This window comes from Chelonoidis abingdonii, chromosome 4 (genome assembly GCF_003597395.2).
Source record: "Chelonoidis abingdonii isolate Lonesome George chromosome 4, CheloAbing_2.0, whole genome shotgun sequence".
In the NCBI taxonomy this organism is placed as follows: Eukaryota; Metazoa; Chordata; order Testudines; family Testudinidae; genus Chelonoidis; species Chelonoidis abingdonii.
The window spans coordinates 153191359-153204244 of NC_133772.1; the positions used below are offsets into that span (position 1 = coordinate 153191359).

At 37.9% G+C, this 12886-nt stretch overlaps 1 protein-coding gene across 1 annotated transcript in view; it reads left to right on the forward strand.

The window, feature by feature from the left end:
- CNIH1 (cornichon family member 1) overlaps positions 1-9384 on the forward strand; it is a 16687-nt gene extending 7303 nt beyond the window's left edge. The window contains exons 2-5 of the mRNA XM_075065868.1: positions 2656-2724; positions 6080-6192; positions 7488-7631; positions 8494-9384. Coding sequence (XP_074921969.1) covers positions 2656-2724; positions 6080-6192; positions 7488-7631; positions 8494-8521 — 354 coding nt within the window. The 3' untranslated portion in view covers positions 8522-9384. The remainder of the gene's footprint in view (positions 1-2655; positions 2725-6079; positions 6193-7487; positions 7632-8493) is intronic.
- Positions 9385-12886: the final 3502 nt, after the last annotated feature.

The following is a 12886-nucleotide window of genomic DNA, read 5'->3' on the forward strand; positions in this document are numbered from 1 at the left end:
CCCCTTGGCGCCCCCCCCCCCCCCCCGACATCCCCCATGCTCACAGGGGTGGGAGAGGCAGAGATCTAACCACTCTCTGTGGCTGCCCTCCCCCACCCCTGAGCCATCCCCCATGCTCACAGGGGTGGGAGGGGCAGAGATTTAACTGGCCCCCTGTGGTTGTATCCCCGCCCCCAGTCATCTCCCCTCTCACATTTATAGGGTGGGGACAGAGATGTAATGGCCCCACATCCTTATTCCTCTGAGGCATCTCCCTCCCCCGGGAATGGGGGCAGAGATCAACTCACCCCCAGATTGCTGCCCACCCATCCCCTAGCCATTGCACCTCCCGACCCCTCCCTTCCCCTCCCCCCTACACTCGGGTGGGGCAGAGATGTAACTTTAATTGATCCCCCCTCCTCCCCCAATCTCCACCCTCTTCACTGCTAGGGGTGGGGACAGAGATTGACCTGCCCCTATTTCTGACATCCCAGAGCCCTCTCTACATCCCCATGTGTTCACAGGGATGGGGGCAGAAATCCAACTCCCCTCCCCAGCCATCTGTACATCTTCATGTATTCACAGGGATGTGGGCAGAGATCTAACCACCTTCCCTCTGCCCCATCGCTACTCCCACAGAGAGCCAGCTCCATCCCACCTGTGTGCAAACGGGGGGGGTCAGAGATATGACCACTCCGCCCTTGCTAACCGTGTCCCTCCCCTCCCCCGCCCAACTCTGCACCATGCAGAACTGCACCCAGTTGCATGTGACCTTTGGCCATGGCTGGATGTGCTTAGGTTTGAGGAATAGTGTCCGATTTTGTGTATATTTGAAATAGTACATGTAAAATAATTTATCAGATATGTTTAGTAACTTCCTGTTGGTGTAAACCAGTTTTGCAAAATTGTCCTGAAAACTCACCAGTCCAGATACATAACCTGATTGCTCATCATTACCTTAATGATGCAAAACTGCCAATATTCACCTGTGGATGAGTAGAATTTTCAAAGGCTAATGCAAACTGGGTTTGTTTTATTAAACATTTTTGTTGAAAATGTGGGCGTCTTATATTTTTAAATAACGGTGTTTTATTTGAAGGAATGTGTGTTCAAATGTTTCTCAAGTCAAATAAGTTTTGTAATTAATGGAAAAAGTGAGCTCTCCTGTCCTGCCCCCCCCCCATTTCGCTATCTTTTAAAAGGTAAATCCTGAGTAAATATTACTTATTGTTTAAGGTCTTGGATTTTCTATTGCCACAGAGGGGAAAAGACTAATGGTGGAACCTTAGCCACTTGAAACTAGGTTTTCTATGAGATGCCTGCTCTTGGAGAGAAGCACTGATAAGAGATTATCTTTAGGAATGAACTTCATAAGTGAATGAGTGGATTTTTTGAAGATGATATTTTCCTTGATGAACTTGGAGGACTAAGCCATTAATATCAGCAGAATTTATTTATTTTTTTAAAGAAAAAGTTTTGGTCCCTGCAGTTGCTAAGATACCTATTTAGATTGTACCAGATAAACTGATGGTTTTTTTCCCCTGAGTATTTTAACCAATATTTTGTAATTTTCTTCTCCATTAATCCACTGCAACTTCTTGGTTTGCTAAATCTGTCCCAGGATGCATCATTGTGGGACATCCCTGTTACCAGCAGTCTCATGTAATCCAAGTGATGCCACAAAGATACATCCTCGGATAGCTTTAAGCAAACCAGGAGGTAGTACTGGATCTGAGGGAGGAAATAAATTAAAATGTGGGTTAAGTGCTTCTCCCTAGCATGAATAGTGTGTGTGCGTATATAATATATTCAAATTTGTTCAGTTTAAATTTTTGCTTTGTAGTTATTTAATAAGCTTTTTATTGTAACTTAAAGGATGCTATGTAGACACGTTCTAGTTTACATTGAATATAAAGGATACTGATAGTGCAGATTATGTGATGTTTTGGTTCTCATACTTATTTTTCTATGGTTCTTGCTTTTTTGTTTATAAATTACCTGTTTGGTCTTGTTTGGTGCCATGATATCCATTTTCCAAAAAATGAGTTTGACTCTATTTCACCCTGTCAGATTCACCTTTTCCTAAGCATCAGTGTATGGGTAAAAGTTCTGTCATTAAAAGATGTTCTGGACTTTTTCCTGAATATATCTCTCTTGCCTGCCATCTCACACTCTGACGGTGAAGATAACACATCCATTCAGCCTCTTCAAAGACTCTGATCACTTCCTTTTAATTAACTGGCTGGCATAAGTGACGCACTCAGCACAGAGGAAGTGTGTCACGTGTGGAACCCCCTGGTTTTTTTATGCACCATGGATATATTCTGTGGGACTGAATGCTATTTGCAATGACACTATATAACTCCTCTGCATGGTGGGGGAAAAGGGAATGAGGGAATGAAATGCAAAGATGTAATGCCAGAGCATTGTGAGTATATAATCTGAAGCTAATCTAAATGTGCTTGAATGTTTTTTAAACCGAAGCAGACCTGTTTCAAACACTTTGTTGCTCTAGGTGATTGTTTATGGAATTATTTCTTTTACATGAGTAAAACGACCTTACTAAGATTGTGTTTGCAGCACTTATGGCTCTGTACCAATAAATGATATTTTGTGGTGAGATGTTTTTTATTGCTTTTTAATTGAAGAGTCCTAACTGTTCCAATTTTATTCTAGATTATAGCCTTTGATGAGCTGAAGACTGATTACAAGAATCCCATAGACCAATGTAATACACTCAATCCTGTAAGTTACATGATAAAGAATTCCTATTTGCATAAACTGATAAATAATGTTTGTTGCTATTATCTTGATTTAATCAAAAAGACCATTAAAAATTCTGTTCTGCTGGTAACGTCTAGTATATTTGATAGAACTTCTAGACAGAATTCTTTATCTGATTCTTCTTTACTTTCAATCTTGATTATTCTGACTATTATTAATCTGCTGATGATCTTGTCAGCTGTCCTACTAACATTCTTTCAATCTGCTTTTTACATTTTCGGCACAAAGACAGTTGAAAAGGTCAAAAAGATTAAAAGAGTCAAAATTGCATTAAAGGTGTGTACTTGCTTTTTAGTTTAATGTTTTAATCCCACTTTTCCTTTCATTTTGTTAGGAACATTTGTATTACTATTAAGATGTTTTGTTCAGTGTGCTTGCTCATCTGCCTGTTTTGTCTGTTCAGGTTTATAATAACTTCATGAACTTTCATATTTTGTGCAAAATAAGTTTGCTTGCTTACCCAGTGAAGTGGGGAAAACTGTTATATGCCTAAAATCTATTGAATAGTCACAGCAACTGAAGATGTACAATAAATGATATCATCTCTCAAGCCACGTTCACTGAACTATCTGATGTTCAGAATCTAGGAGACTAGTTTGTTTGTTTAAAAAAAGGGGGGGAGTAGGGGGTTTAATTCTGACCTGGCCTTACAATTTCCGGGGTGGAGGTCGGCTTCCTAAGGATATCCACAGTGTTCTTTCAGAATACTGTGTACTGTCTTGGATACAACTCTTAACTATACTCCTATTTGTTAAAGCACTTTTAGCTTGCTTGTGTCTTTGACAGACAAATAATATTAAGGCTTTTTATTAGAAAGTCTGTATTTTCAATAATGCAGTATGTCTGTGCCCATTCACCGTCCCTTTCATTTTGACTTAGAGTGGGCAGATTGAGATAAAAACACAGAAAGGCTGCACTGTAAATCATGGTGTTCTGCAGAATTAAGTAGAATCACACCAATGGAGACTGAATTCAAAGCTGAAAAAGAATGTGTCTTAGACAGCCAGAGAGCTTTGCAGCTTGAGGGTGGGTGAGTGGAGAGAAAGATGATGTTAAGGAGAAGATTGCATCTTGGAAAGTGGTGCCTGAATAGCTGTGCATCTAACAGTTTCCTTAACTCAGTCTGTTTTACAGTCATTTCTGCAACAGTATGGGGGAAGGCAAATACTCATTACATTTATGCATTATGATCTTATCACAAATTTAATAAAAGGCTGTTATAATGTGCATGTTCAAAGCAAGTATTTTATTAACCTAATGCATGAGGTATTATATGATAGCTTTGTGTAAACTGAAAATCTTGATCATGGTATTTACTATGTTAGTGGTTAGATTAGTCATGAAAAAGTGAATTTGCGATCATTACTCTTTGAAGAGTATGGTAAATGCACATGGTGCTTTACAAATACATGAAGGGACATGATCCATTGTCTTGAAATTTAAATTCTAGGGGAGAACATTTTTAGTCATGAAAGGTAAATGCTTCTCTAGAGTACCATTTTTGGTTCACATAATGCTTAGCATCTCCATCTCTGTATGTGGCCCCCATCACAACAGTATCCAAGCTTCTTTTGAGTATTTAGAAATCATATTTCTTCTTTCCTAGCCTTTAGTTCACAGGTCACCATGCATTCTTCCCTAATCAAGCTAGTTCTCGTGTAGGCTGGAAATGAAGAAAGATAACATAGTTTTAAATACTTAAAAGGCAGTCTGATACGCCGGTGTGGGGGCAGAACACAAAAACCTAGATAGAAGGGAAATAGATCCTTTGAGACCATCGGGTTAGTCTTAATTTTTATAGATTTCAGGTGTAGTAAACAGGTCTTGCTTGGTGGTCAGACTTTTTTAGCTTAAATAATTGGAATAACATCTAAAAGTTACATATGGTGAGTATACAAGAGTGATCTGGACAAGAAGAGTAATTGTCTTACAAATGTAAAGAAAGTTGATGACTTGGGTTTGTGTTGATGTAAGTTGGTTTTGTTTGACAACAGTCATTTAAAGAAACAATGCATTAGAATGCATTAGGAACAAACTCTGTTTGCTTCTAGTTTATAGATTTCTAGTTAGACCTTTTTAGGTGTTTAAAACAAGTATCTGCTTTTAGACAGTATTAAAGAAAACTGCAAAATACATTCTGAGGCAGTCATCCCAGATACACAAATTGGGCAAAGTCAAAGAGTAAGAGTTGTCTTGTGTGTGCTTCACTTAGAGAGTAGACTCCTTAATCATTTAACTTACCAGTAAATCTTTAGTTTATGATAAACCCTTGACTGAAATATGTAGTAGCAATTGAATAATTTTACGTGAAACAACTTGTAGTTATTTATCCTGTGAGCATTTCAAATGTATGGATGAACTTTGGGGAGAACTATAATTCAAAAGAGTAGGTGATATGATTCTTTCTGGTATATTTGCCTTTGAAGGATTTTACTTTTGTGATGCGCATGGGGTTTTCTTGATTTTAGGGTATTTCACCTACATTTAATCTACATATGTTTCTATACTACTTATCTCTTAATAGCACTAGCAGGGTTACCTGGTATTTTATGCTCTCAGTAATCTGAAAGTAATCAGCTTTACCTCTGTACGCTTCTGCTGGAAAGCACAGTGTTAAAAAGAAGGCAGGTGTTAGGTATTTGAAAGTCTTGTACAAAGGAAAATGGAACTAGCTCATATGCCACAAATTGTATGTGCATTTTACTATTGTTCCCTCCTACATTGCAGAAAGCATATTGCTTGTATTTGTGCATATTGATGTGCTTAACAATGTTGATGGTCCTTTGTCTAATAAAGCTTTGCACCGGAAATAAGGTTTTGGTAATGAGTCTGTTTTAATAAATACTGTACATATATAGTGTATCAAGTTTAAAGCTTCAAAAATAGTAGAATACAAAAGACACTCTTGCATATAAACTGTTATAGGGATTACTTTTCCCATGGATATTTCTATGTGGAGCATGTGCAGAAATATCTCAATGCTCCACTCTTATGTCACAGAGGTATGTTGTAAAAAATGTGGAAGCTGTTCACAGTGCACGTAGAAGTTAATAAGTAATAAAAGCTTCCATAATCTGAGCATTCCAGCTTGTAAATTTTCTTCTGTATATTCATGAATACCCAAACTTTTCTGTAAATATCAGGGTGTATTCTGCCAGTTGCTGTTTTCACTTTCTGCAGTTTACTTGCCCATTTGAATGTTTTTCTCTATATAGTAGTATGGAATTTTTACCAATAATTTACCTTATAAATAGAAATTCAAACCAAGCTGTATGTTGTTTAATTACATGTTCTGATGCATATTTTTCTTTTTCAGCTTGTACTTCCAGAGTACCTCATCCATGCATTCTTCTGTGTTATGTTTCTCTGTGCAGCAGAGTGGCTTACACTGGGTCTCAATATGCCTTTGTTGGCTTACCATATTTGGAGGTAATATTGATGAGTTTGATCTCTCTACTCCATGTTAATTATAACTAAGGCTAAGATTTTGTCATGGATATTTTTAGTAAGTCAGGGACAGGTCACGGGCTTCTGTGAATTTTTCTTTATTGCCTGTGATCTGTCCATGACTTCTACTAAGAATATCCATGATAAAATGTGAAGGGAGTGGGCAGCTGTGGGGTGGCTGGGAGCTCTGGGGCCCCCACAACCTGTTGGGGCTCAGAGCTCCAGGGTCCCCTTACCCCTGCCCCAGTGATGGGGAGCTGTGGGGTGGTCCCTCCGCCTTGCAGCAGTGGCCGGGAGCGTGGGGGTCCACTGCCTCAGGCGGAGTGGGTACCCAACAGCTCCCTGCTGCTGCGGGAGGCAGCAGGATCCTGCAGCTCCCAGCCACCAGGGCTGAAGTCACAGGGGTCTTTGGAAGTCATGGATTCCGTGACTTCCGCAACCTCTGTCGGATTCCATGACTTCTGCGACAAAATCGTAGCCTTAATTATAACTTACTGTCCTTTTGCGATGTTTGTTAATTGTCCCATTTCTTCAGCAGTAAAGCATAAAGGCCCATTGTGATAAAATGGTGACAATCTTATGCTACAGTTATAAAAAGTAAAAAAAAGACTATTTTCCTTTTATTTTTTAAAAGGAATGTTTTTTCCAACTAGATAAGCAAGAATGGGAGTACTGCAGTATATGTTTTAAATGGTGCTGAAGTTACCAAAGCCTTCCTAAGTATTTTGCCATACCAGTTATGTTTGGTTCTCTCCCATGTTGCTCTCTTCTGCACCTTTTCCAGTTCTTTAATAAGCCTGTAATATGGTGTTTTAGATCCTACATCCTATTTTAAAGGGTTGTCGTGCCCACCCTTGGCATAGCACCATCTATAATGTAATATGATTTGAAGTTGAGATAAACTGTGCTGGTGCAGTGCAGCTACAGTGCAAAAAACCACCATAAGAGCGTAAGAATGGCCATATTGGATCAGGCCAGTGGTCCATCTAGCCCACTATCCTGTTTTCCGACAGAGCTCAATGCCAGGTACCTCAGAAGGAATGAACAGAACAGACAATCGTGAAGTGATCCATCCCCATACAGGCAAAGCCTTAGGTTGAGATCTCAGACTTTATTCTCATGGGTTGTTAATTGCTGGGTAGAGTAAATGTTTAGTGGAGTTAAAGATGCATGGTTCCTTATGCAAATTTCTATTTTGTGTTTTGGGGTGGCGGAACCTGCTTTTCCCATAGCTTTCTTTTCCCAACTTAACTGCTAACCTAATTTGTCTTTTCCAGGTATATGAGCAGACCTGTGATGAGTGGACCAGGTCTTTATGATCCTACAACCATCATGAATGCAGATATTTTAGCATATTGTCAGAAGGAAGGATGGTGCAAACTAGCATTTTACCTCCTATCATTTTTTTACTACCTATATGGGTAAGTTTTAGTCGGAAACTTTTTGTTTGAGCTGAACCCAGAGGGAAAACTTAAATTTATATTAAACTTTATTTTTTTTAAAAAAATGCCCTGATATTTTTATCTTAATGTGTAAAAATATTTCAGACGCTTAGCCTGGGATGTAATGTCTAATATCTATTTTAAAAAACAACAACCTGCCCTCCCACCAAAGAATCAAAAAATCCCAACCTTTTAATTTTTATTATAAAGGTATTGAGATTATAATATGGGTGAAATCTGAATATTTTAAAAAGTGACTTGTGTCTTAAAATTTGGGTTTCATTGATGTTTGCTAGTACAATGGTCGTCATGGGTGAGAAGACAGAGAAGTGGTAAAAACAAAGTCAAACGCCCTAAAAAGGAGGGATGTGGGAAGCAACAGCTGGTGATCATGTACTGATGCAGTACTAATGCCAGTACATTGCACAGACTGACTTTGACAGTCAAGGTACAGCTGATGGGTCAGCGTTTCTTCATGCAATCATACAAAAAGATTAGGAAAAACACGATTAAAAAAACTTCTTCCAATATATCTACGTATAGTGTGTTTGAGCCTATACAAGACTGCCTGTTGTTACTGCCACTTGATCCCACTGTCCAGAGTGTTATATACGTGACACTTCTGTTCACAGGTTCGTTTTTAATGCCTTAACCTGGATTTTAAAAAGTCATGGTGAACTATCAGTATTTTATTGTAATGACACAAGCTGTGTGTCTGCTGTTTTTCAGTGGGGAATGAATCTGTGCATAATATAATGAAATGCATAATACTGTTAACTTATCTAATCAAACTATTGCATCTAAATTTAGTACATTTAAAATTTTTCTTTTCTTTTTCTAGCATGATTTATGTTTTGGTGAGCTCTTAAGAAGACTCTGCAAACTTGGTTCCAGTTAAGTGCATGCAAAAGCCACAAAACAAAGGGATTCTTTCCAACAAGAATCTGTTACCAAGATTAAACTATGGAATCTGATGATCACAGTTGCATTAGGAAAAAAAACAAACGACTCCCCTATTTTTTAAATGTTTCCACACTTTATACTTGTGGAAAGACTGTTTTCATATATTTTGCTGGGACGTTGAAATTAAAAAGAATTAAGTGTAAATTGATATTAATTGATTCTCTGGTTTTGAACAGTTTTGTCTTTGCGCTCCGTAAGGAACAGCCATAGCTCTTCAAGTAGTTCTTAATTACTGACGGTCCTTAGTATCCTAGAATTTTTTGTTTACAGGACGTTATAGTGACTCACTTTGGACTTTTGAAACTCCATTTAACTATAAATCAGCTGTAGCTATGAAGTGCTTCTGAAGGACTGAAAGCTTTATGTATTTTCTCTGCAGATATCTTCACGGATACACATGTAGAAAGAGTAGTTCTGTTTTTTATATTTGGGTATCTTTCCCTGTGTATGCATGGTTCTGAAACTTCCCGTATTTCCACCAAACACTAAATATCCTTGCTTTAATTTTCAAGCATACGTTATTGTGATAGGAAACATTGAGTTGTCTGTGAAGGAATGAATTTAAAAGATTTTATTTTTAAATGTTTGTGCAACAGTCTTATTAACCAATTGGCTAATAATGCAAGATTGATCAAATCCAGTGGTAAAAATACTGCTCCTGTGGGTTTACAAGTCACACGAAAGACATTTTCAAGACACAGTGAGATTGAGAAACTGCCCTGCTGTTCCTTAGTGGAATAAATAAAAATCTCAAATTCAGAAATGTTCAGTTTTTTCCAGTGCTTTGTTATTTTAAAAAGTAAGTTTACTTGCTGTACTTAACTGCTTAATTCATAATAGATAGTAGCATTACTATTAAAATTCATATTGAGATGGGCTATATCTGGGAAAGAGATATTTACACAACTGTTAGACACTAATGAGGTTTCTGATCTTTTTTCCTGAACTTTCAGTTGGTCCCTATGTTAACAGTTTTTTGGGGGGGTGGGGGAGTGGAAATAGATGTGCATTGATAGAACTGCATTGTAATTCCTCTTGCTATGAGCTATGGTTGGTTTAGCTTCAGAAGTTTAGAAATCTTTCCCACTTAAACTAGTTTAAAGAATGGTGAAATGTTTGCTTTGAGGAAGGTGTGTGGTGGTGCAAATAGTGTCTCTGGTTTTAGTAAAATGTGTTTACAGAGATTGGTATGTGACCCTTCTGATATGGACCAGATTTTTGGATTCAGTGCAGCCACTTTGTGATGCAGATTGGCCTTCAGTTCTGGAATAAAGGAATCTGAGCACTCAAATTTTTCTATGTGGATAATGATTTTTGCCTTAGCCAAATCAGAGGAGACAGCTGACAGAATAGATACAAACACCATGAAATTAAAATCCCATAGCTTCTTAGTTTGAAGTGTTTTTTATCATATGGCATGTTTTTGTTGCAAATGTGTTTTTTTTTCCTCCATGGGTTAGAAATATCTAGAGTTATGAAAATAGAAAATATTTTTAAGGAATAATGTACCCCAAACTGTACATGACTGAGAATTCCATTGAGCCATTCTAATGATGAAGTATGATTAATTTGTATAGTCTTTTCCCCAGAACCACAGTTTGAAATTGGAGCTTTAAATGATGTACTTTCAGGATCATAGCACTCTTCAAAAAGGATTAAAGCTGATTTCTCTCTCTACCCTTTGCCTAGTTTAAAAAATGAATTTGACAAGCTGCAGAGCTGCAAGGAAAGTGTTACATCCCACAGCAATAGATGAAAGTTAACATCTTTGCTTTTATGAAGTTCACGCTGTCATGGCTTTCAAAAGTTCTTCCTGCTGTGGCTTGACAGCTTCTGTTTTCAAACTGTTTCCTAAGGTATCTAATTAAATTGTTGTGACACTTTTTTTTGCACTGTATGCTGTAGATTAACAAACTATCAGATCATGAAATCTAGTATTCAGATGCCTTCACTAACTGCTGCCAGCCCCCAATCATCCAAAAGTTGGAGCCCTGTATTTATCTGCTCATGGCTGCTGCAGTGTGCTCAGTGGAAGTCTGTGTCTCTCAAGTAGCTACAGCCTGAACCATGTAAGTCTTTAAAGATCTAAATTAGAGGTGGGGGCTCAAATCATCTTGAATCAGAATATTCCTGAATAGGAGGGCTTGCAATCATATCCAACTCCGAATTTTCCAAGAGTGAACTTGCAGCCAAAATTTTGGTTTGAACCCATCATTCAGTATGCTTCTCATCATAGACAAATAAATTAAATGGAAGTGTCTAGGTTAATCTAACTTAGAGAATGTTCTCTGAAACTTTAGAAGACTTCATAAAAGAAATGGTTAGACTGCTGTGGCATGAGAAGTTGTGGACTGGATTTGGCTAGTTAAAATTAACAAAATAATTTTTAACAAGAAAAAGAAATACTAAGTTACATTTAACCATAAACTACTTGTTTCTCATGAAAGCAAGTATGGTCAGAAAAACTTTTGCACATACAGAAAAGGACTAAGGACCAGAATTTGAGTTATTCCTCTGAGCAGAACTACTGTCCCTGTATTCATAACTGACAGGTATTTATGGTCCTAATTGTACAGCCTCTCTTACCTGTGTCTTGCCTTTAGGCATGTGAGTATTCTCCTCTGAATCAAATCATGCACATGGAAAAATGTGCAGAATTGGGGTCTAGAATATTAAGTTGAATTCCATTTTAAGCACCTGTTAAACTTAAGTGCAGTTTTACCTTTAAAACTGACTTTGTAAAAACATGGGGGGAAGAGGGTGTCTCCATTAGAAATTATGCAGTTTGCCAGTAGTCTCTTTTCTGTCACCCCTCTGCCTGTCACCTAAAGCTTCTACAGGATAAATTATGTCCATATCAACACTTGTTACTTACATTAGCGGTTAGTGGAGTTGCATAGGTACAGTTAGGGCCATAATTTGGCTTGCAGAATTGTAGTGCTAATTATAGGCAAAACAGAAGAACCCAGCTTGACACTCAGATCTCAGCCTTAGTTCGTAGTGCTAGTACAAATCCAAGTTTGGTATGGAAGTTATTGAGAAATGGGAGGCTCTAATCAACTAATTTTTCAGGATAAGACCATCTATGAACCTTTACTTGTAAACATTAGACAGTGAAGTGGGGAGATCTCTAAATGGTCTACCTTTCTTTCATTCTGATTTCTATATTTTATGCTACCTATAGAGGCCCAGGTGCAGCAAGCTACAGTTATTAACCATTTCCAGGGTGATCTAGAAAAGCTTGCACTGACCACTTCACAAGTGGAGAAAAGAATATATGGTGCAGTCTAAAGCATAACTACTTTACAATTTGTTGGGTAGGAATTAGCCTTTACACATGGTGGTAAATTTAGAACATGAGACTGATGATAAATTTGTATTGAAATGAACAACAGATGAAAGGCTGTGTACTGTAACCTTCCCTTGTTCCAAAAAGGGTAGTATGGGTTAGAAAATGTCATTTACATCTTCCAAAATTTAGGTCTCAACTTGTACAAGTATATTTGCACAACTCAGGGTCAAGCGTGTGTAGTCTGCTACATTCAAGGCATATGTTCATTTAGGACCATATTACTCAAAATTCTGTAAGTCCTAATAAGTTTAACAAATTCCAACTTTGTCACTTTCCCCCACAAACTGCAAATATTTAAGAGTTAGATATGTGCTTATTTCTTGTTTAAAAGATCAATCATTGAGTCAGATAAAATGGAAAGTTGTCACAAACTAAAATGAGTTCTGTTTATTGTAACATACTAAGTGAAACCTGTCTGAGCTTGGCTGAGAGAATTCCTTCAAAAACTATGTGCGCTCTTCCGCAAACCTAAGGTGATCTAGTTCTAGCATTAAGGCTCTTACAGTATACAAGAGTTAAGTTTCAGAGAACTAACTAGTTTGGAGGAGAAGGAGATTCTTCCATATGACTTATGTATCAGCTTAGGTGTAAAGACAAAAGCATAAGGTGGTTACAACAGGGGAGAGTAGTGGAAAGATTTTGTCCTCTGCAAAGCTCCATCCCCATCTTAGCTCCATGATACTGAAAGCAAGAGACTGCTACCGCTGGAAAAGAAGGCAGTAGCACTAGAGCTCAAGTGGAGGGAGAGGATTAGTGTTGTACCCTAGCTGGAAGCAATATGGTGGTGTGGATGGCAGAAGCACCAGAGCGACTTTGGATTTGAGGAAGTTAATTGTATTCAAGTGTAAGATCACTGTGGTAGGGAATAGCCTTGAATGTCATTAAGAAGAACTTATCTCCCATTTTGAATTACAAGATG